Source organism: Girardinichthys multiradiatus, chromosome 6, assembly GCF_021462225.1.
Source record: "Girardinichthys multiradiatus isolate DD_20200921_A chromosome 6, DD_fGirMul_XY1, whole genome shotgun sequence".
Taxonomy (NCBI): domain Eukaryota; kingdom Metazoa; phylum Chordata; class Actinopteri; order Cyprinodontiformes; family Goodeidae; genus Girardinichthys; species Girardinichthys multiradiatus.
In genome coordinates, this window is record NC_061799.1 from 12,304,557 (window position 1) to 12,328,129 (window position 23,573).

Here is a 23,573-nt window from a genome sequence, read left to right on the forward strand (position 1 = left end):
TTCATTATTTTCCATAATGTCATGATGAAAATTTAACATTCATATATTTTAGATTCATTGCACACTAACTGAAATATTTCAGGTCTTTTATTGTCTTAATACAGATGATTTTGTCATACAGCTCATGAAAACCCAAAATTCCTATCTCACAAAATTAGCATATCATTAAAACGGTCTCTAAACGAGCTATGAACCTAATCATCTGAATCAACGAGTTAACTCTAAACACCTGCAAAAGATTCCTGAGGCCTTTAAAACTCCCAGCCTGGTTCATCACTCAAAACCCCAATCATGGGTAAGACTGCCGACCTGACTGCTGTCCAGAAGGCCACTATTGACACCCTCAAGCAAGAGGGTAAGACACAGAAAGAAATTTCTGAACGAATAGGCTGTTCCCAGAGTGCTGTATCAAGGCACCTCAGTGGGAAGTCTGTGGGAAGGAAAAAGTGTGGCAGAAAACGCTGCACAACGAGAAGAGGTGACCGGACCCTGAGGAAGATTGTGGAGAAGGGCCGATTCCAGACCTTGGGGGACCTGCGGAAGCAGTGGACTGAGTCTGGAGTAGAAACATCCAGAGCCACCGTGCACAGGCGTGTGCAGGAAATGGGCTACAGGTGCCGCATTCCCCAGGTCAAGCCACTTTTGAACCAGAAACCGGCAGAAGCGCCTGACCTGGGCTACAGAGAAGCAGCACTGGACTGTTGCTCAGTGGTCCAAAGTACTTTTTTCGGATGAAAGCAAATTCTGCATGTCATTCGGAAATCAAGGTGCCAGAGTCTGGAGGAAGACTGGGGAGAAGGAAATGCCAAAATGCCAGAAGTCCAATGTCAAGTACCCACAGTCAGTGATGGTCTGGGGTGCCGTGTCAGCTGCTGGTGTTGGTCCACTGTGTTTTATCAAGGGCTGGGTCAATGCAGCTAGCTATCAGGAGATTTTGGAGCACTTTATGCTTCCATCTGCTGAAAAGCTTTATGGAGATGAAGATTTCATTTTTCAGCACAACCTGGCACCTGCTCACAGTGCCAAAACCACTGGTAAATGGTTTACTGACCATGGTATCACTGTGCTCAATTGGCCTGCCAACTCTCCTGACCTGAACCCCATAGAGAATCTGTGGGATATTGTGAAGAGAACGTTGAGAGACTCAAGACCCAACACTCTGGATGAGCTAAAGGCCGCTATCGAAGCATCCTGGGCCTCCATAAGACCTCAGCAGTGCCACAGGCTGATTGCCTCCATGCCACGCCGCATTGAAGCAGTCATTTCTGCAAAAGGATTCCCGACCAAGTATTGAGTGCATAACTGTACATGATTATTTGAAGGTCGACGTTTTTTGTATTAAAAACACTTTTCTTTTATTGGTCGGATGAAATATGCTAATTTTGTGAGATAGGAATTTTGGGTTTTCATGAGCTGTATGCCAAAATCATCCGTATTAAGACAATAAAAGACCTGAAATATTTCAGTTAGTGTGCAATGAATCTAAAATATATCAATGTTAAATTTTCATCATGACATTATGGAAAATAATGAACTTTATCACAATATGCTAATATTTTTAGAAGGACCTGTAGATCAGCTGAAGCATAATGCTTCTCTAATCTCCAGTTTTTTACTGGATTTTCTTCCTTCCTTCTCTAGTTTGTGAGCTTGATCCTTCTGTCTGTTTTGCTCTTTTTGAAGTAAAAGCTCCCAATATGCTATAAACAGGAACTGGACATAATGAATAAAAAGCAGTTGTGATAGGAAACTTTGCTAGAACTAGGCTTTCAAGAAAGTAATTTGAGATGTTTAAAAATAGATAAATTTCTCTATTTTTTAATCTTATATCTAAGCCTTTTTAATTTGCTCTTTTATTTTTTAAAGTGATATTAAAAGAAAAAAAATTTCAAATGCCCTTAATGTGACGATATAATTCAGTCAACACAATTCCTTGGAAGTACCTCTGTTGTTCCTCCAGCATAAGAAGGCATTGATTTCTCATCCACTAATCTCAGCCTCACTATCTCAGACTTTGGAAAACACTTCTAGGAACACATAACTACTGAGGTAAACTGATAGGAAACCTTTGGGATGAATTAGAGCGAAGAGGCGTTCTTGTCCAACATTAGTGTCTGACCTCACAAAAGTACTTCTGGAAGAATAGTTAAAAACTCCAATAAACACATTCCTAAACCTTGTAATAACCTTACAAGATGTCAGGCTGCTATAGCTGCAAAGGGTGGGTCGGCATATTAACCAATATGTATTAAGAATGTGATTTCTAAATCATGTGTGAAGTGAAATAATACACATTGTTTGGCGACTGTATTTTATCTCTTCCTTTATGTGTGGTACATTTTGAAATGTATTTGGACATTTGACCTTTTATTCTATTTTTACTCATTTATCAATTTCAGGGCTTTGTAAATTGATCCTATTCTATATATATGTAATTCATAACTTTTTTTTACTTAAGTACTATTATTCTCTTATGTATAGGTTTGCTTTGCTCAGCACTTTGACTTTCATTTGTGTTTGATGAGTTCTACATCAATCCGAGTTGATCTGAGCTGGAAATTAATGACATTAATCAAGGACAAAACAAAAATAGGTGCAAGTAATGGTAGAAAGTTGTCCTTTCAGACCAAAAGTATCAATCATATAATCAGTCTAGTTTAAGAGAATTACTCTGTGTAGATATAACAAAAAAATGCTTTAAATTAGAACAAGCTTGTCTCTATTCTAATTGGAAAACAGGTGAAGTTTTCCTTTCGGATCTGGGCTGTTTTAAAAAGACGATGTACACATGAGGTTTTTCACTGTAGATAGCTGTTATTCATATCACAGATACAGTCAGATCATAAAACAAGAATAACTCACAGCCGTCAACATTTGCACCATAGTACACAACTGACAAGCTCTACATTATACAATACACCCATCCTCCTCACACTGCTTCAGTAACTAATACACCACTTTTCCCTTTCCCTTCCTTCTCAACCAACAACCCTTCCCACAGAGTGAACACACCAACAGTATATCCACACACTGGACCCCCTATTAGTTTACAGGCTCCTCTGGTGAGAGGCCGATTGAGGGATCTGTCTCTGCTCAGTACATGTGTCCAGTTTCATGTAGCACTCGAGGACCAGCTTTGAGGTTTTTCTTTTTAAAGATATGAAAAGTGTGTCTATACAGCCAGGGTCCCCTTTTGGTCACGTTAGGGAATGTGATGGGAATCCATGGGTTTGGATGGAAGAGAAGAAATTGACGAGTCGACAAGAGAGAGCACTCAGCTCAGCAACGTCATGAGGAAGATCGAGAAGAGCTTGGTGCAACATGACTGCGATGGAAAAAATAAAATAAACTAAGGGATGGACACCTGCTCTTTACACAGAAATAATCCTAAATAAAATAAACGAATAAAGGTAGCAAAGACAAAACAAAAAATTCATAATTTGTTACATGTTGGTAAAAAACAAAGGTTGTGGAATAGCATGATTTCATTTTGAAAGGGGGATAATTCAGATGTGTTCGGAGTTCAATCAGTCCTCCGAGCTTGATGAAGAGTCAGAGTCCTTCTGCGCCATGATGACGTCATCCAGCAGCGCTTCTTGATCCGAGCTGTCATAGTCACCTTGGGAGAGGCTGTCGCCACCCTCCATTTTAACGTCAAAGTCTGGGCTGGTGAGGAAGTGGTGGGACGTCTCCAAGTCCTCCTCGTCCATCATATAGGCTCCATCCGAAACCAAGGTCTCTTCTTCTACTCCGTCCAGGTTTGGGTCTTCAGGTGTGGGCTCAGGAGTGTGGTAATGATGGTGATGGTGGTGGTGATGGTGGTGGTGACGCCGCCGATGACTTTTCTTCGGAATCTCCGAATTCTCCGTCAGCAGCCGGTGGAAGAGGGACTCGGGCAACAAACCCTGCAGGAGGAACAAAAACATCAACATCCATCCAATCTTTCTGAGACCAACAACTGGTTATATTAAACAGAATTAGTGAAAACATTTAAAAAATGGTAAATTCTTAGTTGTTTCTAAAGTAAAAAGAATAAAATATCTTGCGTACAGATTTTTGAACTGTTTCAGACCAGTCAGGTGCAACAGCAATGTTAGGATTCTCCTCCAGATACTCCTTCAGATCCTGCAGCATCGGACAGAAAGCAGCTCCAACCTATTGAGAAAGGTTTGAATAGGTTAGTTGGTTCAGGCTTCCAACACATTTTTATGCAACAAAAAAAGTATGATTTTCCAGAGATGTCACACCTTAAGTGTCATTTTTAAATTGAAAATACTAAAGTTCTTCGTGTATTCATGACAGATATGTCTATAATGAGCAGGATTTACTTGAAAATAAGAAGGGAAGTGAGCTAGGACAAGGAAGGACATATTGAAGATAAAGGAAGGAAAGAAAAATGACAGAATGAAGGAAGGACACAAGGACGAAAAAGGGGGCAAAAGCAGGGAAGGGAATATAGAAAGAAGAAAGGGAGGGAGTTGGAAGGAAAGGAAGGACACAAAAATTAAAGAAAGGACATACCATTTAGACAATGGGAATAAACTCATATTTTTCCATGCTCATTTTCTTTTTCTACACTTATCTAGACCTGTACTCCATAAGAACATCAAAGCACATCAAACTGTAAACTAGAAGTATGGACAGATGTGACCCACCTTCTTTCCTGTCAGCATGTTAATGACCTTGACCTTCTCAGTGCCTGTCAGGGGTTTATTTGCTCGCCGCCTCCTCTTCCTCTTGCTCCTGTTCACCAGCAGCTGGGTAACAAAAAATAAAACTAAATCACCACCCTGTAGCTGTTTAAATATGAGCCTGAAACCTGGCCTAGAAAATGACACATTTTGATTCTACATGTTGAGTCATGAATTTACCTCCAACATGTCTCCTTCCACCTCATAATCTGGATTCTCTTTCAACCACGTGGGAGGGTCCCTTCGTCGAGGAGTACGCTCCAGCGGATCATGGATTCCGTCTAGCTCGGATAACTAAAAGATTTTTGAGTTTGGTCAGTTGTGGTTTTGCTTCAAACCTTCCCTAATGCTTTAGGGAGTTCACGTAAAATGTGACATAATTCAAGTTAGCTAGCATGTATTTGTGGATTAGGTACGGGAAAGATAACTTAATCCATACATATAGGACATCCTCGTTTTATCAAAATCTTATCTTAGAAGTTATTCCTCATCTGGAACAAGGTTAGTAACCTGCAACTGATCTTTAACCCTTTACCTGTTCTCTCTGGTAAAGTGTCTCAGGAAGATAAACATATTAATTATGTAGAGAGCCGTGAGCTATCCTTTGGTTCTCTTAGGGGCTGTTATTTAATCCATTAGATTAGCCATCCAACCAGGCTGCTAAATATATCATCATAATATCAGTGTGAGCAGTATTAATATTACAAAGGACTGGCTGGAAGGCAATATTTGTATTCCGAGTGCCACAAGCACTTGCCATGAGGTAATATTCAGGCTGACGGCATTAGATGCCAACACCCAACACACACAACAGTGTCCAAGAGGTTAAAGTTCACAGAGAGTGATTAAAGCAAGGGGAAGGGGAAATAATTCTCTATTTTTCAATAATATCAGCATAACATGAGTCAGACCTTTTTAAATTTAAAGGTGAAATTGTATCAGGCAAGAGGGCAAATTCACATAAGTCTGTCAAAGAATCCTCAAAAAGACAGAAACTGTGACAGATGTACCTCTTGGTCTTTGCGTTTCTTGCGCCCGCTGCCCTCTCCTCCTGACCCATTGGGCATCAGAGCCTGCTTGGAGAACGTCAGCTTCAGGCCCTCCTCCTACAAGGATGACAGTGAGGCATCGAAGTTAAAGATAAACACCACCACGGCAGAAGTTTCAAGCATAACAGACGATGCCAACTCCATCATCACAAAATCACACATAAAACCCAGTTTAAACTGACATATAACCTTTGACTTCAGCTCCATTTGTTGTTGAGCTTTAGTATTTTAATTTGACGGTTTTATCTAGTATATGCTCTGTAAAGTTGTCTATAGGACTCTTTAAAGGTGGTTATATATAAACTATAGTATTTTTTGAAATATGTCACAATAATTAATTTGGTTAACTGATAGAAATCATTCAATCATTGATTATAGCTTCTAGTGCCATAAGGAAAGCAGTGGATGTTTGAAATGGAACAAGTCTACACTTCTTCCATGACGTCACCTTGAGAAGTTTTACAGTGAACTCTCCGTCTTCTCCCTCAGCTCCGATGCCGCCTGGTGTGCTGCTGGGTTTACGGATGACCCTGGTGTAAGCCATCTCCTCTCCCACCAGCTCCGAGCTCTGGTGGAGCTGAGCTTCGGGAATGTAACGCCGCCCCGAGGGCCACTGACCGGTCAGCACGAGGTTACACAGGTTGTCCAGGCGGTTGATCAGCACACGGTCCTGACACAGCAAACAAAACATACAGAGTTAGTCTGTAGCTGTGAACAAGTTTTGATTTGATTTTGTTCTCCAGCAGAACAAAGTCCAGACATACTAATAAAACGTTTTTTTAACTACCTTGGGCCAGTCAAGTCTGATTGGTTCAGGTGGAAGTATGCTATTCTGAGATGGAGTCATGGAGAGTAAACTATTTTCTTCATCCACATTTCCAACCTTCATAGCCCCTAAAAAACGAGAGTACTGTAAATGTAAATCTTTGGTTTTATTTATTGCAGTATTTCATATTTTTATTCCAACTATGAACGTACCTCCTTCCACCTCCTCGTCACTGTCCCCACTTTCATCGCTGCTCCCTGATCGCTCCGAGGATGATGAGCCTGAGTCAGAATCTGAATCTGAATCAGACCCTCCGTCACCTTTCCTTCCTGGTTTTTCTGTTGATTCCCTGCTGCTTTTGAAGCTCCAGTCCTGACCTTGCAGTTTGCTGCCGAGGTGACTCAAGGGTGTACTCTGCAGCGCAGTACTGATCCCTCCCCCAAACAGTTGGGGACTCTCATCGGTTCCCTCCACCTTCACTCCAGGTAGTTCCAACTCAGACTTGGGCTGGCTAAATGTCATGATGGGTGGAGGGGGTGGCGGTGGAGGTAGAGCCTGCTGATTCTGGATGAACTCGTCACGTGCCGAGCTGAAAGTGAATTGTGGGTCTGAGAAGATGGAGAGCTCAGTGCGGCTTACACCGTGCAACGCAGCGCCGAGCATTAGCTGCCGATCGTGGTCTGGCATGGTCCACCAAGCGGGCAACTCAGAGCTGCGTGGGGCCAGGAGGAGGTGCTCCTCCAGGGAGGGGTGGGGAAGGACTCGCTCACGAAGGCGTCGCAGAAGGCTGATGCGGTAAAGAGTACGGGAGGCACGTTCCTCTGTGATGGGAGCCACAGTCTGAGTTAGCTCTGACGAATCTGCAAACAACAACAGTAAATATTTCATTACAGTGGCACAAAGAGTTTGTGAAATAGAAAATTGGAGCTGCACCAATTCATCGGCCAATTTTCCCTTGATCGGCTCTAATAGTTAAAAACGGCAGGTTAAAACACTGAAAAATACATTTATTCCTATACATTAGAGGCCTCCAAACTAAGAACTCCCAACCTTTTGGATCTATAGACAGATCACCCAACAGCATTTACTATGATGGCACTTTTTTAAGGTTCATCATAGTAAATGTGGATAAATCAGGATAGTCTTGCTACTCATTTTTTGCTGGTTTCAAAACTACTATTAAAGAACATGCAGATATTTCCCTATTCTCTGCGCTACAATCCTTGAGAACAAATAAACACTGGAATTGGCCAAAATTGGAATTGGAAGATCAGAACTCAAAGGAAATTGCAAACCTGCATCAGCCACAAACAGCCTAGTTGGTGCATCTTTAACGTAAACGACAGGATACAGACTGTAAAGTGATCATGTAGAGATGGAGAATCGATACAGAGAAATAACACAGAGTAATTACCCTCCCGACCTGGGCGGAGGTGGCACACCCTCCGGCACATCGCGACAAATGAACGGAAGTATCGACTTAGGCTCTCGTCGGTTTTTTTATCCAGACGGGCAAACGTTCGGAAACGGGTCCAATCGAACTCCGCCTCTCTCTCCTCGGAAACACCAGGCTCCTTCTTGATCTTCTCCACTCCAAACGTAGATACCACACGGTAGAAATCGCTCTCTTCTCTCCGGGTCCATCTGGAAGGACAGCATGAAAAAGCGCTTTTTAGATAATCTATGATAGGGAAAGCCACTATTCCAGGATAAAAATATAATTATTAAATGAATAATTAAATGTGTCAACTGTGTAAAAAAATAAATACCGTATTTTCCGCACTATAAGGCGCACCGGATTATAAGGCGCATAGAATAGAAGCTACTGCAGTCAAACGTTTGACTGGGGTTGCGTTATGCATCCACTAGATGGAGCTGTGCTAAAGAGAATGTTAACAAAACAGTCAGATAAGTCAGTCAGTCAAACTTTATTAATACACTACAAACCAGCGTTCTGATAACTCCATTCACTCTCATGGTAAGGTCTCCTCTACATAGAAATCCATTGAATAGAGCCAACCGCACGTTAGGAATGCATTGGAGTCTATGAAGTTGAAGTTGAAATCAAACGTTAGTTAAAACGTGAAAGGGAACTTTTCCCTGATTCAGTAAACACGTAAAAGAAACAGTTTGATGCACTAAATCAAACGTTAGTACATTCACAATATAGTAGCGTTAACTGTTGAATTCTCTCGCTGCTGCTCTATTCTCATGTTCCACTGCGTAGCTGACAGCTTTGAGTTTGAACTCAGCATCGTAAGCGTGTCTCTTGAAAGGTGCAATTTTGGAGTCGTTATACACACACAAGTGGTGTTGGACTAGGAGTAAGCACAGTACAGGTGTTTACCGCTATTACTTCGGCGACGCCCCTGACTACGGTAGCCGTAATGCTGCAAGCGGTGCGGCTTTGTGGTTTACCAGTCGTACTGAAACATTTTGACAGAGCGCCGTGTACAACCAGTATGGATCAACCAATTAACCAATTGATCCATATATAAGGCGCTCCGGATTACAAGGCGCACTGTCATTTTTGGAGAAAATTAATGGTTTTGAAGTGCGCCTTATAGTGCGGAAAATACGGTATATTTAACCATTAAGTATAAAAGTAGATTATTCCTGAATGTTTATTTATTGACAATACAGGTGCTTTACAATTTATTTATTTTTTTGCTCTAATAGGGCAGCACATTTGTCTATTTTCTGTCACCGTTCAATTGATATAACAAGGCTGACTGGTTTGAATAAGACTTCCTGTAATTATTTCACGGTGCACTGCAACAACTGGACCATAAAACAACAAATAAGTACTAAAAGCTTTTCATATATAATTAATTAAAATAAACAGAAATTCACAAGAAAATATCTGATATTTAAGTGATGATAATTATGTAGTTTTATAATTTTATAAACATCTTGTTGAATGGTATTAATTTTGGCCCTCCGTATTGTCAATGTGTCCACTAACAGAGATTCATGTAAATGCTTTAGAGAAACCACACCGTGCTTCAATCACTGGGCAACATACCTTTGCTGTCGCTCCTGCCGTGCAATTTCCTTTAGTTTGCTGGCTTGTTCGCACCTCCTGCGCCTGCGGTCGCCTTTGGCCTCAGCTTCGATCTTCAGCTGTTCCTGTCTGTAGCTGCGTTGATACGCGGTGATCAGTCGCCTTAATCGTGCCGTTAGCGATGAGCTGGAGGGCCACTCGCACACTCCACTCTGACTCGTTGCGCTTTCTGTCCCCACTGGTATAGTCTTATCTTCCACTGAAATCTCGTCATCCACGTTCATAGAGTCAGGCTGCAAGAAAAGTCAAGTGAAGATTTATCAATAAACCATTTAGCAGCAAAATCCTCTATTACATTGATTAAAATCAAATGGTGCTACAAAACTCGCAAGTTACTGCAGTGACCAGTACCTCATCAAAAAGATCTTTGGAGAGTCTAGATGCTGGCTTGAACTCTGGATCCTCTGAGAACTTATCAAAGTCAGCGCTGCACAAAACAAATGCAACCCAATCAGGCAAAAACAGAACAAATAGAAGTGTTCAGAAAAAGAGACGCCCAGTAACATTTTCCCTAAAGGTACTATTAAGTTCTTACACATTTTCCAAGTTAAAACTTCAATACTTCAACAGTTCTCAGAGTGTTTTTAAAAGCAGGCTTTAAATATGAAACCTACAAAAGTCACAGATGGATCGTTGGATGGAATTAAAATATTTATTTAATATTTATTCAGACCAAGAAAACAAATCAAACCCCTACTTTTTACAGTTTTAATAATAGATTAGACAAATTGCAGAAATATCCAATTAATGCTATGAACTTTGGGTAACCTTAATGTGCTCACAGATGTATTTAAGGATTAATGTAAATTCAAATGTACAAATTAGGCTAAACTAAAGAGGTCTCCACCTATTTATTTATTTATCTTTAACATGTCCTGTCCGGCAGGGTAGCACTTGTTTTCTGAGTGCCAAGAAGAAGCCCAACAGATTTACTTTTACAAGTGGAACATTACAGCTAACGTTATAATGCTCTGCTTGATATTTATAAAACAAACTTTATTAGAAACTGCTTTGGGATTATTTCAATTATGACATGGAGACAGAAATGAAAATGAAAAAATAAGAAGCATGAAAGAGAGAGAGGTGGGAAAAATAGGAAAAAGGGAGAGAAGGGGAAAAGAATACAGGTCCTTCTCAAAATATTAGCATATTGTGATAAAGTTCATTATTTTCCATAATGTAATGATGAAAATTTAACATTCATATATTTTAGATTCATTGCACACTAACTGAAATATTTCAGGTCTTTTATTGTCTTAATACGGATGATTTTGACATACAGCTCATGAAAACCCAAAATTCCTATCTCACAAAATTAGCATATCATTAAAAGGGTCTCTAAACGAGCTATGAACCTAATCATCTGAATCAACGAGTTAACTCTAAACACCTGCAAAAGATTCCTGAGGCCTTTAAAACTCCCAGCCTGGTTCATCACTCAAAACCCCAATCATGGGTAAGACTGCCGACCTGACTGCTGTCCAGAAGGCCACTATTGACACCCTCAAGCAAGAGGGTAAAACACAGAAAGAAATTTCTGAACGAATAGGTTGTTCCCAGAGTGCTGTATCAAGGCACCTCAGTGGGAAGTCTGTGGGAAGGAAAAAGTGTGGCAGAAAACGCTGCACAACGAGAAGAGGTGACCGGACCCTGAGGAAGATTGTGGAGAAGGGCCAATTCCAGACCTTGGGGGACCTGCGGAAGCAGTGGACTGAGTCTGGAGTAGAAACATCCAGAGCCACCGTGCACAGGCGTGTGCAGGAAATGGGCTACAGGTGCCGCATTCCCCAGGTCAAGCCACTTTTGAACCAGAAACAGCGGCAGAAGCGCCTGACCTACAGAGAAGCAGCACTGGACTGTTGCTCAGTGGTCCAAAGTACCTTTTTCGGATGAAAGCAAATTCTGCATGTCATTCGGAAATCAAGGTGCCAGAGTCTGGAGGAAGACTGGGGAGAAGGAAATGCCAAAATGCCAGAAGTCCAGTGTCAAGTACCCACAGTCAGTGATGGTCTGGGGTGCCGTGTCAGCTGCTGTTGTTGGTCCACTGTGTTTTATCAAGGGCAGGCTCAATGCAGCTAGCTATCAGGAGATTTTGGAGCACTTCATGCTTCCATCTGCTGAAAAGCTTTATGGAGATGAAGATTTCATTTTTCAGCACGACCTGGCACCTGCTCACAGTGCCAAAACCACTGGTAAATGGTTTACTGACCATGGTATCACTGTGCTCAATTGGCCTGCCAACTCTCCTGACCTGAACCCCATAGAGAATCTGTGGGATATTGTGAAGAGAACGTTGACAGACTCAAGACCCAACACTCTGGATGAGCTAAAGGCCGCTATCGAAGCATCCTGGGCCTCCATAAGACCTCAGCAGTGCCACAGGCTGATTGCCTCCATGCCACGCCGCTTTGAAGCAGTCATTTCTGCCAAAGGATTCCCGACCAAGTATTGAGTGCATAACTGTACATGATTATTTGAAGGTTGACGTTTTTTGTATTAAAAACACTTTTCTTTTATTGGTCGGATGAAATATGCTAATTTTGTGAGATAGGAATTTTGGGTTTTCATGAGCTGTATGCCAAAATCATCCGTATTAAGACAATAAAAGACCTGAAATATTTCAGTTAGTGTGCAATGAATCTAAAATATATGAATGTTAAATTTTCATCATGACATTATGGAAAATAATGAACTTCATCACAATATGCTAATATTTTTAGAAGGACCTGTAGAAGAGAGATAAAAGGATGAAGAGAATACAAGATGCTAGAAGATACTAGAGCCACAGACCTGCCCCCCTGGACCCCAGACAGACACAGGGGAGATCTGAGCCACAGACATCCAAAGGCCCCCCAGAGCACGGGAACCCCAGGAGGACCACTGCCAGGGCAACCGCAACCCCCCCAGAGAAGAGCACAGGTGGTGGTCCCCTTCTTCTGGGGTGGAGACAGGCAGAACGCATCAGCCCAAACTAGTGCCGGCACCGCCCGAACCCCAACTACCCCAGCCCGAACCCAGACAGCCCTGCTCCAACCACAGCCCCCAACGACTCCCGTCCCCATCCAGAGAGGGGGCTACGAACAAAAGAGGGGTCTACCTGTTCCAAACGAGCCAGCCAACCAGAGCCGTCCCAGGGCAAAACATTCCCAACCCCCCAAGGAATTCCAATCTAAACCCCATGAGCCCCCCCAGCTCCTATGAACTCCAACATGAATTTCCTCACAGGGCCACTCCTAACCAGGACACATGCGCCCAAACCCAAAGCCATGAATTCTCTCTCCACAGGGGCACACCCCACAGCTCCACACCTGAAAAGCCAATGAAGAGACATCCACAAAGCACAAGCTTCACACACAGCCCTGCTCCAAACACCCCCGCTGCATCCTGCCCTACCCCACACAGCGCACCGCAACAGCAAGGCAAGGACCCTACGCAATACCACCCCAGCCTCCGCCCACAAGCACAACAAAGCAGACACCACCGAGCACCGTACTCACAACGGACCCCCTGACCCCATACCAAGACAGGACAAACTCACCCGGAAAGAGGTCCCCAGCCAGCGGCCCCCACCATGCCTCGGCAAACACACCAAATCACCGGCACTGCAACAACAGTCCAGGGGAGAAACACCAACCAGCTTAGCTCCACCATCACCACTCAGCTGATCCAAATGCTAGTAACCACAAATCCAAAAAGAGGACACAACCCCCACGACCTACACGTTGCAACCCCTCCACACCACACTCCAGTCCAGACACGACAGCCAACGGAGCAGCACACAGCCAAGCCAGCCCAACCATTCGGCCAACGCCTGCAGCCCAGCCCGCCTGTCCTTGGGAAAGAAACATGCGCCAGCCGAGTAAACGGCTAGCGCATTCCCCCCCTTCTGTGGCTCTGGCCACAGAAGGAAGAATTGGAGGAAGGCCACCACAGCACGCCAAAGACCGGGCACCCCAGCAACCCCACACCCCAACCCTGGAGGCACCCCTGCATGCCGGCTCCACACACTCCCACACGGCATACACCGCCACATCAAGCAGGCCTTTAGGTTTATTGCAATTACACACCTGTTAGTCAGTAAAATGGCATGTATATTATTAGCTAATAACTAGTTCAATCCAAGCAGTTCCTTAGATGTGCTATGATGAAAAATGCATTAGTAACTTACTCATCTCCCAGCTCAGCATCCCCAGTGTGCTGCTCAGCATCAATGGCCTTGTCGTCTGGCCGACCAACTCTCTCTACGAAGCAGAGGCAGGGATCCGCCCGCATGGTAGTGTACATCTCATAACCTGGAAACAGAGTTTAAAAAAGGCTTTTAAATTCCTAAATTTTAAATACAAGTTCCAACTATTAGAAAACTGGCCTGGTTCAACATGACACCATGGCACAAACTAGTATATTTAAACGCCAACAAAATCAGCCTGGTGTTGAACAGCTGAAACCAGACCTACCATGTTTGAAGACACCAGCGAGCAGTGAGCGGTCTGCATCAGAGTCCCACCAAGCAGCAGGCACCTCCTGCTGTTCCATCTCTGGCATCCAGATATCAACATCCCTGAAAAACCATTAAATGCATTTCATAAACTGAATCTCAGTGAACTTATCAAGTATGCATACACTTCACTACATGTACAAAACATTTGTTACCTGATATCAGCCCCCTTCAGGACAGAATCTGCATGTTCACCAATGACCTCCTGTTTTAGGTAGTAGAGCATGCGGACCCTGAGCAACACTCTGAGAAGGGAGAGAGCATAAGTGTTGATGTTGAACCTTCAGAATTTGCATGAGCAGTCCTTTGCAGAAATATTTATACCCCTTGGCCCACATTTTGTCACGGTACAACCACAAATCTTATTGTATTTTATTGGGATTTAATGCAAAGAACAAACAAAGTAGTGTATGTTGGTAAAGTGGAAGGAGAATTATACATGGTTTTCAAATGTTTTTAAAAGCAAACAAAGCAAAAAGCTAAAGCAAAACAAAGGCAGCCTTTTGCATTCAGCCCTCATTACTCTAAAACCCCTAAATATAATCTGGTGTCCAACTATTCTGTGAAGACCTCTGAGAAAATTTGTGAACAAACAGAATGAAGACCACTGAAAACAACAGAAAGGTCGAGATGACATCATGCAGAGCGTTAAATGTTAGAATACAAAACAATTTTACAGACTTTAGGCATAACCGCAAACCTACCAAGACATGCCTGTGAACCAGCTGCTTCAATTGAAGAAAAAGGTGCTTTTACAAAGTATGACTCAGAGTGGCTGAAGGCACCATGTTTTTAACATTTTAGTTTATAAAAAACTTTGAAAGCCATTCCTTCTTTTCCTTTCACTTCAGAGTTAGGCACTAAGCTTGTGTTGCTCTATTACATGAAATACTTTGCGGTTGTAATAGTTGACAAATGTGACCAAGTTCAATATTTTTGCAAGACACTGCAACATGTGCCTCTACTTCTTATTAGGTTCCACCAACTTGTTGCACTGGTGCTTCAGGTGTTTGCGGTAGCTATCATCAAGCAGCAGAGTGTCAGGGTTGTACTTGCGGATCCACTCCACCTTCTGAACATCAAATGTACTCTGGGCCTTGACTCTCTTACCTTTCCTACCTCTTGGAACCGGGATAGAAAGGCCTAAGCAGGAAAATGAAATGTCAGTATTAATACCAACTGTAGGGAAACTTTATTTCTTTGCACTATAACCACATTGATGTGTGTGCAGCTTCTCACCAGAGTGGTTTAGTAGTGTTTGGGGTTCACGACCATTCTCTGGTGGAGTAATGAGCTCCCAGATGAAACTCTTTATGTTCTCGTCGCCACGATAGTGCATTAGACAAAACACCAGGATGACACGGCAGATGGTTTCTACGTCACGTTCACTCAGACGCCTCTTACATCTGGCATGGGCCAAGATGTCCCTCCAGCGGCCCCATCTGAGCCAATCAAACAGGTAAAAACAGTGTTTAAAAAATTACATGATCCACTAAAATCATGATGCACCACAAATATTTTCATACCCATAGACAAGCAGGTGTTTCTCCACCCGGAAACAGTCGGTACGGCCATAGCCTCCCCCGCTGTGGCGATCGGAGCGGCGAGAAGACCGCGAGTGTCTGGAATTGGCAGGCGGATACTCGTCGTCACTGTCCAAATCAGACAGGTCTCCTCCTTCGCCGCGTAAACTGGAGTACTGACGGGTCTGTTTCCGAATTCTGGGAGTGTCAATCACAAGAGTGTTCTGAGGGAGGAACAACAACCTTATTTAGTCGGTGATTAGTCCACACCATACTCAGTTAATACATTTATCAATCCTATTCAAACAAATGCAGTAAGCTAAAATAAAAATAATCAGATGACAGTTAAATCTGCAGAATCTTTGCAGAATTTTCCAAATAATGGCGTTTAACTCTGTAAGCCAACAACGCTGACCCTGATCAGAGATCACAGCATGGAACATTTAAAAATCTGATAGCTTTAGAAGCAGCGAAAGCACCACATCTGAACGCTACCCATGTAACATCTACTTTCTTCGGAGAGAAAGTTGTGACTGAGGGAGGACTCAAAGTTAGCCATTTTAAGAATCTGCGCAGCGTTAAAAAAAGAAGTTAGCAGAAGCACAAATTGTGTAAGAGGCTACTAAGTAAGGCAAATGAGATGAGTTTAGCCATGTCCGCAAGAGCAAAATGTTTCAGCAAATCACTGCAGGTTGAACAAAGTACAGCAAAGTTATGGTTTTATTTGTTTGAACTTTAAACCCTAATTTACCATGCAACATTCTGGATTTGGAAATGTTGGCAACATTTTGGAAAGCTGAGAAACACTTATGTCTTTGTAATGATGGCTTCACTTATTACTAATATAAATGTTCCAGACAGTTAAAAAAACAACAACTCTGCAATAAATTGGTCCCTGTTTAAATATAACAGTAATGTTTGGCTGTAACTGATCAATAAACCGTTTTTAGACTGTAGGAGGAAACCGGATAGAACCCATGTAGAAGGACCGCCAGGTCGGGACCAGAACCCAGAAGCTTCTTGTTGGGAGGCAACAATGCTCACAACTACACCATCATGCATTAATATAAATAATCAATGTTCATTCACAGCAGGATAGTCGGAAAGCTATTTGGAATGATTTTCTTCTATCTCTTATAAGTTTTAAAGAGAAGTGATCAAAGTTTTACAAAAAACGGAGATTGGAAGCTCTCCAACATTTTGACCAATGCATCTCTCCAGTGTTACCTTTTGATTAAAGGAATCCATGTCGATATCGGCTTTCTTGGCCCACTTTTGCCAGAACTCAGGGTCATCCAGAGCAATGTCAGTGCGGTTCTCAGATGCGACGAAGCTGGCTTTGGAGAAAGTAGAACCCTTGCCTTCGCTCTCAATAGTAATTGTAGTGGCTCGTCGCTGAAGGATCTGGTCAATATCTTCCTCACAGAACCGACTGCCTTCATCGTTTTCATCCATGATGGCGGCATAAGCTCCTTTCCTCAAGAGGTCCTCGATTTCCTTCTTGGAGAACTGCTGGAGCTGTTGCATTAGACATTAAAAAAGCATTTACACAAGTGATATAAACTGGATTAGATACCAGCCAAACCTAAAAATAAAAGCAAACACCCCTCACCCCATTGACGTTGCTGTCCTTGTTGCCACTCATGCTTTGCAGAACAGCACGGTCCAAACCAAGCTTCAGGCTTGCTTTGTCCAGCATCTCTCTCTCATAGGAATTCCTTGTGATGAGACGGTAGACCTTGACTGCCTTTGACTGACCGATACGATGACATCTTGCTTGGGCCTGGATAAAGAGAGGCAGACAGGTGAAGCCAGAACATAGAGCTTTTATGAACACAAATGGTAGAGTATTGTACCTGCAGGTCATTTTGAGGATTCCAGTCCGAGTCAAATATGACACAGGTGTCAGCAGCAGTCAGGTTAATACCCAGACCGCCGGCACGGGTACAAAGGAGGAAGACAAAACGATCGGAATCTGGCTTGCTGAAGCGATCGATGGCTGCCTGTCTCAGGTTCCCTCGCACTCTTCCATCAATTCGCTCATAAAGGTATCTGTAAAAATGTGGACACTCCCAACATCAGATATTGAGCAAGAAGCTCAATATATCACGATTTAGGGCAAAATTTTACATTTGCTCAACATGGACATTAATGCAATCTTAATATGGTTTTAATAATGCATTCAAATAATTTCTTAGAGGTGGAATTATTATACGAACAGCTTATAGATTTTCTTTAAAACAAGAATTGTTTAAAATTAAAGTTTAAAATTTTCTCTAACCACTGTATTTACACTGCTGGTCCGGTCCACTGAGAAAATTCACACCCGGTTTGCTTTGACAGAGATTGTTTTAAAATCAGACCAAAAAAGTCCTGCAGTTGCAACAGGGGCAGTATCGCTCCAGTGTTGCGCTGCACTAACGCCAAATCGTACTGCAAGCGAACCGCTCCAGGGTCCGTCGAAACCACGCTGAGACCAGCAGTTTTAGCCGTGCCAGGGTACAGTTCTCTGGTCCGCTCCAGAACCTGGACTCTGGTATGGTACAAAGCGTTGCAGTGGTTTGGTGTCAGATTTTTTGAGATCACCTCAAACCAGCATGGGGATTGTTGAAACCTGGACACAACTGGTTGTTCGGTCTAACAATAACCTTCTGGAATGGCCTCACAGCTCAACCTCACTGAAATTTTGTAGACTTTGCCTAAAAAGCCTGAATTATGCCAGAAGCTCATCAATGGCTACAAAACACGTCAGACTAAGGGGCATTTAACCAAATAATGGGGGCGTATGTATATATTTGAGCCTGTATGTATTATTTTGACACTGTAGATTAGTGAAAACCCACAATAAACTTCAAACTTGTGCGTCCAATTCTTGTTTTTTTACCAAACAGTCCCTCAAACAGGAATTTGTACAATCATTCGACTTTGGAAAAAGAAAAGAGGGTTCAATAATTTAAGGGTTTAATAATTTAAAGACAAATAAGGATGTTAATGTTTAGGGTGCAACAGTAGCAGTCCAGATCATTTTGCAAATTGTCAACACAATTTTTTTTTTTTTTTAACCAACATAAAACAAGATACGAGAAATATACACGATACCTCTTGTTGATGAGGTAGTCCTCTAGAATGTCTAAACAGCGCACCATCTGAGAGAAGATGAGCACTTTATGGCCACCAGCCTTGAGGCGAGGCAGCAGTTTATCAAGTAGCACCAGTTTGCCAGCGGACCGAATTAGGGCCTGCAAATGAAAGTCGGGGGCCAGGGGGTCATACTTTTCTCGCAACTCTGCCACAATCTTCTCTTCCGCACCTGAACAGGATAGAAAGTGTCAATGAAAAGGTTTGTTTCCAAAGCAGAAGATAAAACGCAAACACAACTACAGTCAACACTAAAAGAAGCATAACACATGTTGAAGACCATTAATGAGGTAGGGGTGGTTGCAGCACTTTCGGAGCTCCATCATTGTGTTGAGCAGGTTGGGGACGTTGCTGTTACTGTTGGCTCCTAAACTCAGGAAGCTGAAGTTCCTCTCCAGAATGGCCCGGTAGTACTTCTTCTGGATATCAGTCAACTCCACCTGACAGGAAAATACAACAACACAAATTGGGCTTTAATTATGAAGCTGAAGGAAAACATACAGAATTTTTTTTTTTTTTTCAAATAATGTGTGACAGACATATACATTTAGGCCCCACAGTCAGCAATAAGTGGAACCACTTATTGCTGCAATTACAACTGTAAGTCTTTTGTAGTATGTCTCCATCAGCTTTGGACATTTAGAGATTAAAGACTGAAACGTCTTTGTAAAATATCTCAACCTCGCTGAGAATAAATGGAGAGGTTTGTAAACATTAATTTTCAAGTCTTTCCACAGATTCTCAACTTGGACTTTGACTTGACCATTCTAGACAACTGAATAAGCTTTAATGCTCTGGCTTCATGTTTAGGGTCGCTGTCAAGTCTTTTGCAGCCTCTTAACAGGTTTCCTCCCAGTAGAGCTCTGTATTTAGCTCCATCCATGCTCCCACAACTCCTACAGAGTTCTGGGTCCCTGCTGAAGAATAGCAAACCCACAGCATAATGCTGTCACCTCCATGTTTCACTGTAGTGAAAGTGTTTTCAGGGGGTGGTTACGATGCTAGTTTTCCACTATACATTTTGTTTTAGATGTAGCCCAGATGGATTCATTTTGGTCTCTTGTAACCATAGCAACTTTATCTATATATATGCTACTCTTGCATAGCTTGTGGCAAACCTAACAGGACTTCCTTTGGCGTTCCTTCAACGCTGACTTTCTTATTGCCACTCTTCCATAAAGATCAGGTATATGGAGTGATTTTCAAGTCAACAGATTATTCCTGTGGATTTCTGCTGCTCCTACAGAGACACCATGGGCATTTTGGCTGCTTTTCTGATTAATACTCTCCGTACTCATCCTGTCGGTTTAAGTAGATGACCATAATTTGGTAGGTTTGCTGCTGTGCCATACTTTCCAGTTGGGGATTTTGTTTTACAATCTAAGCCTTCATGGTTGCACTGGATTTGATTTATTTAAGGGCATCTGAATAAAGATGTCTGCACCTTACACTTCCACACTTTTATTTGCAAAACATTTCTAAATCTTGGATCATATTTTCAAACAGACAAACTGACCTCAATAATGGTCTCCTGCTTGGGGGCCAAGTTCTTCTCCACGTCTTCTTTGAGTCTGCGCAACATCATAGGTTTTAAAATGGACTGGAGTTTCTGGACCTATTAAAAAAGTAGATATTACTAAATTGTTATCAGTTCCTTGTAGATGTGACTTCAAGACAAAATGATGATGAAAGGCCAGACTTGTGTGTTTCCCACCTGTTCCTCTGTTTTGAGGTCTCCAAACTCTCTAAGAAATTCAATTTCAGAGGGAAACTGAGCTGGCTCCAGGAAATGAAGAAGACTAAAAAGTTCCTCTACGGTGTTCTGAAGAGGAGTGCCGGTCAACAGCACTTTGTGCTCCTGAGGGAATCCATCAAATGTAAAGTTGAAAGAAACCGACATATTTCGTCATTGTCTGGTTTCTAACGGTCCACTCACCAGGTCCAGCATCTTCAAGCTGTCCAACAGCTTGCAGTTCCGGTTTTTAAGACGGTGCGCCTCATCGATGATCACGCAGCGCCAGGCGATCTCCCTCAGCTCTGGGCAGTCGGAGAGAACCATCTCAAACGTTGTGATGAGGGCGTCGAACTTGTACGCACCTGGGATTAAATGTCCCTGTAAACAGAGTTTTAATACACTTCAGAAAGTCCCACATCAGTACGGTAAATACACAGTAATATGTTAATAATATGTTTTAAGGGCTTTGTTGATGCACTGTTCACCTTGTCATCTTTGCAGTACATCTCATATTGCTGGATCATTTGTCGGCTGGCGAGGCTTCCATGGTACACAATGGCATTCATGTGGGTCCATGTGGAGAACTCCCGCTCCCAGTTGGTGATGGTGGATAGGGGAGCAATAACCAAGAAGGGGCCTTGGATTCCAGTAGCGTATACCTCTGACAGCAGCGTAATGGACTGGATGGTCTTCCCCAGACCCATCTCGTCTGCCAGGATGCAGTTTTGCCTGAAAAGACAGAAACCAGAGGGTGAGCCCATAAGTGATGGAGAATGGGACCAAAAATCCAGCAACAATGAACACATGACGGTGTTTGATAATTACCTGTTGTACCAGTTAAATAGCAGCCAGTTGACTCCTTCCAGCTGATACTCTCTTAGTGTGTTGCCGTTCTTGTACTCTCGGGTCTCCTCTAACTTCTTCCATGCACTGGCAGCAGGCCGGGCCTGAAGAGAGTCGAGCACAAATCCATAACATGATGAAGTTAATTAGAGCAAGAAACAAAGTGTCCTGATGTTACATATCTGGTGTTACGGTACGAACAATTTCCAAGGTAGGTGATAGGGTAATAAGATCATAGCTGTTTAAAAACAGTAAAACAGACGTTTTTGTCACTGAGCCCTTATAAAAAAAAACATGGAACAGAGCATTTAAGCCAAAGAATATTTCTGAACAGACTTTTATCCATTTGGAGCAATTTTGGCAACTTGTGCATTTAGTAACATTTAATAATAACCACTTGATCTACTCAGACTTTACAGCCAAACTACAAAACAAACACTGAGTTTTAATCCATATTAACACCAACATTCAGGCCTTTACAGTCCTACGCTTTCATCTACTGATGTGCACTTAATAACCCGCCTATATATTTATATGACCTGTGTCACACTTCAGTCTATATTTTCCTCTACTTGTAGAGGACATCCCAATCTCTCTGCTTTATCATTTCTCAAAATGTTCTAATCCCTCCAAAGCATAAATAGTATAATAGTAGTATTAGTATAGTTTAGTGTGGCGAAATTTAAAATATGCTTTGGACAAAAGTTGACTTGGAACAAGATGTACTGGAGCTGGCAGACAGCTCACCGTTCTCTTCAGGCGAGGCTGCCTGTTTTGGATTTTGCCGAACTCTTCAACTTTTCCCTCATCGACATCCTCTTTCAGCTCCCAGGTAGCGTCTTCATATGGCAGAGAGCACCACTTCACCAAGTAGTAGATGACGGGCTGGAGCAGATCAAAAAGGCAGATCAGTATCAACTGGCTGAAAATATTACAATTCATACAATTTAAAATAGAGGAAAAGAGAGAGAACTCAAATAGCTTTAGATTGATTTGAAAAGCAGTTTTCTACAAGCGACTTGTCACCGACCTCGCCGTTGTCTTTGTCCACACTGTGGGACACATCGAGGATCCGGTCAACTTCTACGTAGTCTGGGTTAAAAGGCTCCTCATCCTACAGAGAACAACAGTTAAAAGTTGGGCATCATTTCCTTCCCATATTAAAATGTTGCTGAATGGCCTGAAGCTAACCTCCTGGAATAAATGCCTCATCTGTGCGTGCTTGGTCTTGAACCTCTTGATCTTTTGATGGATCCTCTTATCTTTCTCCAGCTGCTCCAAAGTGGCCCACTCACAATGCAAGTATGAACTGAGAACCAGACAGTGAAGTTGTAGGTATGTTCCACACTTGTCACACTGAGCAAGAACAAAACTACCACGCCAACCTCATTCACAGCGATATGGAGACTTACTAGTTTTTGTATTTAACAAAGAACTCCTCAGCAGTAGTATAATGGCTTGGAGACACCTTAAAAAGAAGGACAGATATTTACGGAAAGATTCAAAAAGATAACGACTAATAGAGAATATAAGATGTTTGTGATGTGAATAAAAACCTCCTTCTTGATTATCCTCATTGACAAGACTTTGTCTACGATGGCGGCATCTTCCTCACTCGGATTTTCCTTGAAAGGTTAAAAGGACACAAAAAATAAGTGTTGAACTACAACCTGAAATCTGCATATAGATAAAAATAAAAACAAAAAGCATCCATCCAACAGATTTCTTCTTTCAATAACTCACCACAAAGAACTGCATGCTGGGCAGTCCGTCGCCATCGAGCTCAACTTCCTGTTTCAGCTGAGCTGCGGCCCCTCCACTAATCGAGGCGACAGCTGCTGCGGTCGTGGTTACGTCTACGTCTTCCTGCTCGTCCTCGTCATCGGTTATTTTAATGTCCAAGTCTTCCGTGTACTTCTTCCTCTTCACCACCCGGTTGGAGCGCCTCTTCTGACCAGAACAGAGAATTGTTAGTTCAACGGGCTTTTCATTAGAACCACCCACACTACTGAAATCTAACAAAAATGCTTTCTTAACATTTTTGCTGTTAGTGGTGTATTGTGCTTGAGCTGGTCTTCCTGCCCTATAACTACAACGTACAAACGATATTTTCATACCTCTTGTCGTTACATATGACATATCAACCCTAGGCTCTGTGCTACACGGTAAACCCAGTGAGACTACAGTCTTGTCTTACTGAGGAATTTCCTTTTAATCTTGATTTTCTGAAATGTCCAGGCTGCAAACTGATGAGGTGTCACCAAAGAAC

General features: G+C 42.5%; 1 protein-coding gene across 2 annotated transcripts in view; it reads right to left on the reverse strand.

Annotated features, from left to right (window-relative positions):
• Window positions 1–2,794: 2,794 nt before the first annotated feature.
• The window catches only part of chd8 (chromodomain helicase DNA binding protein 8), a 29,362-nt gene continuing 8,583 nt past the window's right edge, over window positions 2,795–23,573 (reverse strand). The window contains exons 7-39 of one of the 2 annotated variants that reach the window (XM_047369235.1): window positions 23,048–23,251; window positions 22,861–22,929; window positions 22,717–22,772; window positions 22,496–22,613; window positions 22,335–22,418; window positions 22,052–22,189; window positions 21,287–21,408; window positions 20,947–21,190; window positions 20,663–20,839; window positions 20,441–20,584; window positions 20,243–20,341; window positions 19,007–19,166; window positions 18,688–18,898; window positions 17,445–17,640; window positions 17,201–17,371; window positions 16,816–17,106; window positions 15,592–15,812; window positions 15,305–15,507; window positions 15,052–15,208; window positions 14,221–14,310; window positions 14,025–14,128; window positions 13,739–13,862; window positions 9,922–9,997; window positions 9,532–9,803; window positions 7,921–8,150; window positions 6,719–7,366; window positions 6,528–6,634; window positions 6,189–6,410; window positions 5,702–5,797; window positions 4,872–4,985; window positions 4,656–4,757; window positions 4,051–4,155; window positions 2,795–3,905 (exon numbers count right to left, since the gene is read on the reverse strand). In XM_047369235.1, the coding sequence (XP_047225191.1) occupies window positions 3,528–3,905; window positions 4,051–4,155; window positions 4,656–4,757; window positions 4,872–4,985; window positions 5,702–5,797; window positions 6,189–6,410; window positions 6,528–6,634; window positions 6,719–7,366; window positions 7,921–8,150; window positions 9,532–9,803; window positions 9,922–9,997; window positions 13,739–13,862; window positions 14,025–14,128; window positions 14,221–14,310; window positions 15,052–15,208; window positions 15,305–15,507; window positions 15,592–15,812; window positions 16,816–17,106; window positions 17,201–17,371; window positions 17,445–17,640; window positions 18,688–18,898; window positions 19,007–19,166; window positions 20,243–20,341; window positions 20,441–20,584; window positions 20,663–20,839; window positions 20,947–21,190; window positions 21,287–21,408; window positions 22,052–22,189; window positions 22,335–22,418; window positions 22,496–22,613; window positions 22,717–22,772; window positions 22,861–22,929; window positions 23,048–23,251 (5,733 nt within the window). In that variant the 3' untranslated portion in view covers window positions 2,795–3,527. Of the gene's footprint in view, window positions 3,906–4,050; window positions 4,156–4,655; window positions 4,758–4,871; window positions 4,986–5,701; window positions 5,798–6,188; window positions 6,411–6,527; window positions 6,635–6,718; window positions 7,367–7,920; window positions 8,151–9,531; window positions 9,804–9,921; window positions 9,998–13,738; window positions 13,863–14,024; window positions 14,129–14,220; window positions 14,311–15,051; window positions 15,209–15,304; window positions 15,508–15,591; window positions 15,813–16,815; window positions 17,107–17,200; window positions 17,372–17,444; window positions 17,641–18,687; window positions 18,899–19,006; window positions 19,167–20,242; window positions 20,342–20,440; window positions 20,585–20,662; window positions 20,840–20,946; window positions 21,191–21,286; window positions 21,409–22,051; window positions 22,190–22,334; window positions 22,419–22,495; window positions 22,614–22,716; window positions 22,773–22,860; window positions 22,930–23,047; window positions 23,255–23,573 lie in introns of both variants that reach the window. The other variant, XM_047369234.1, reaches the window with a different exon arrangement.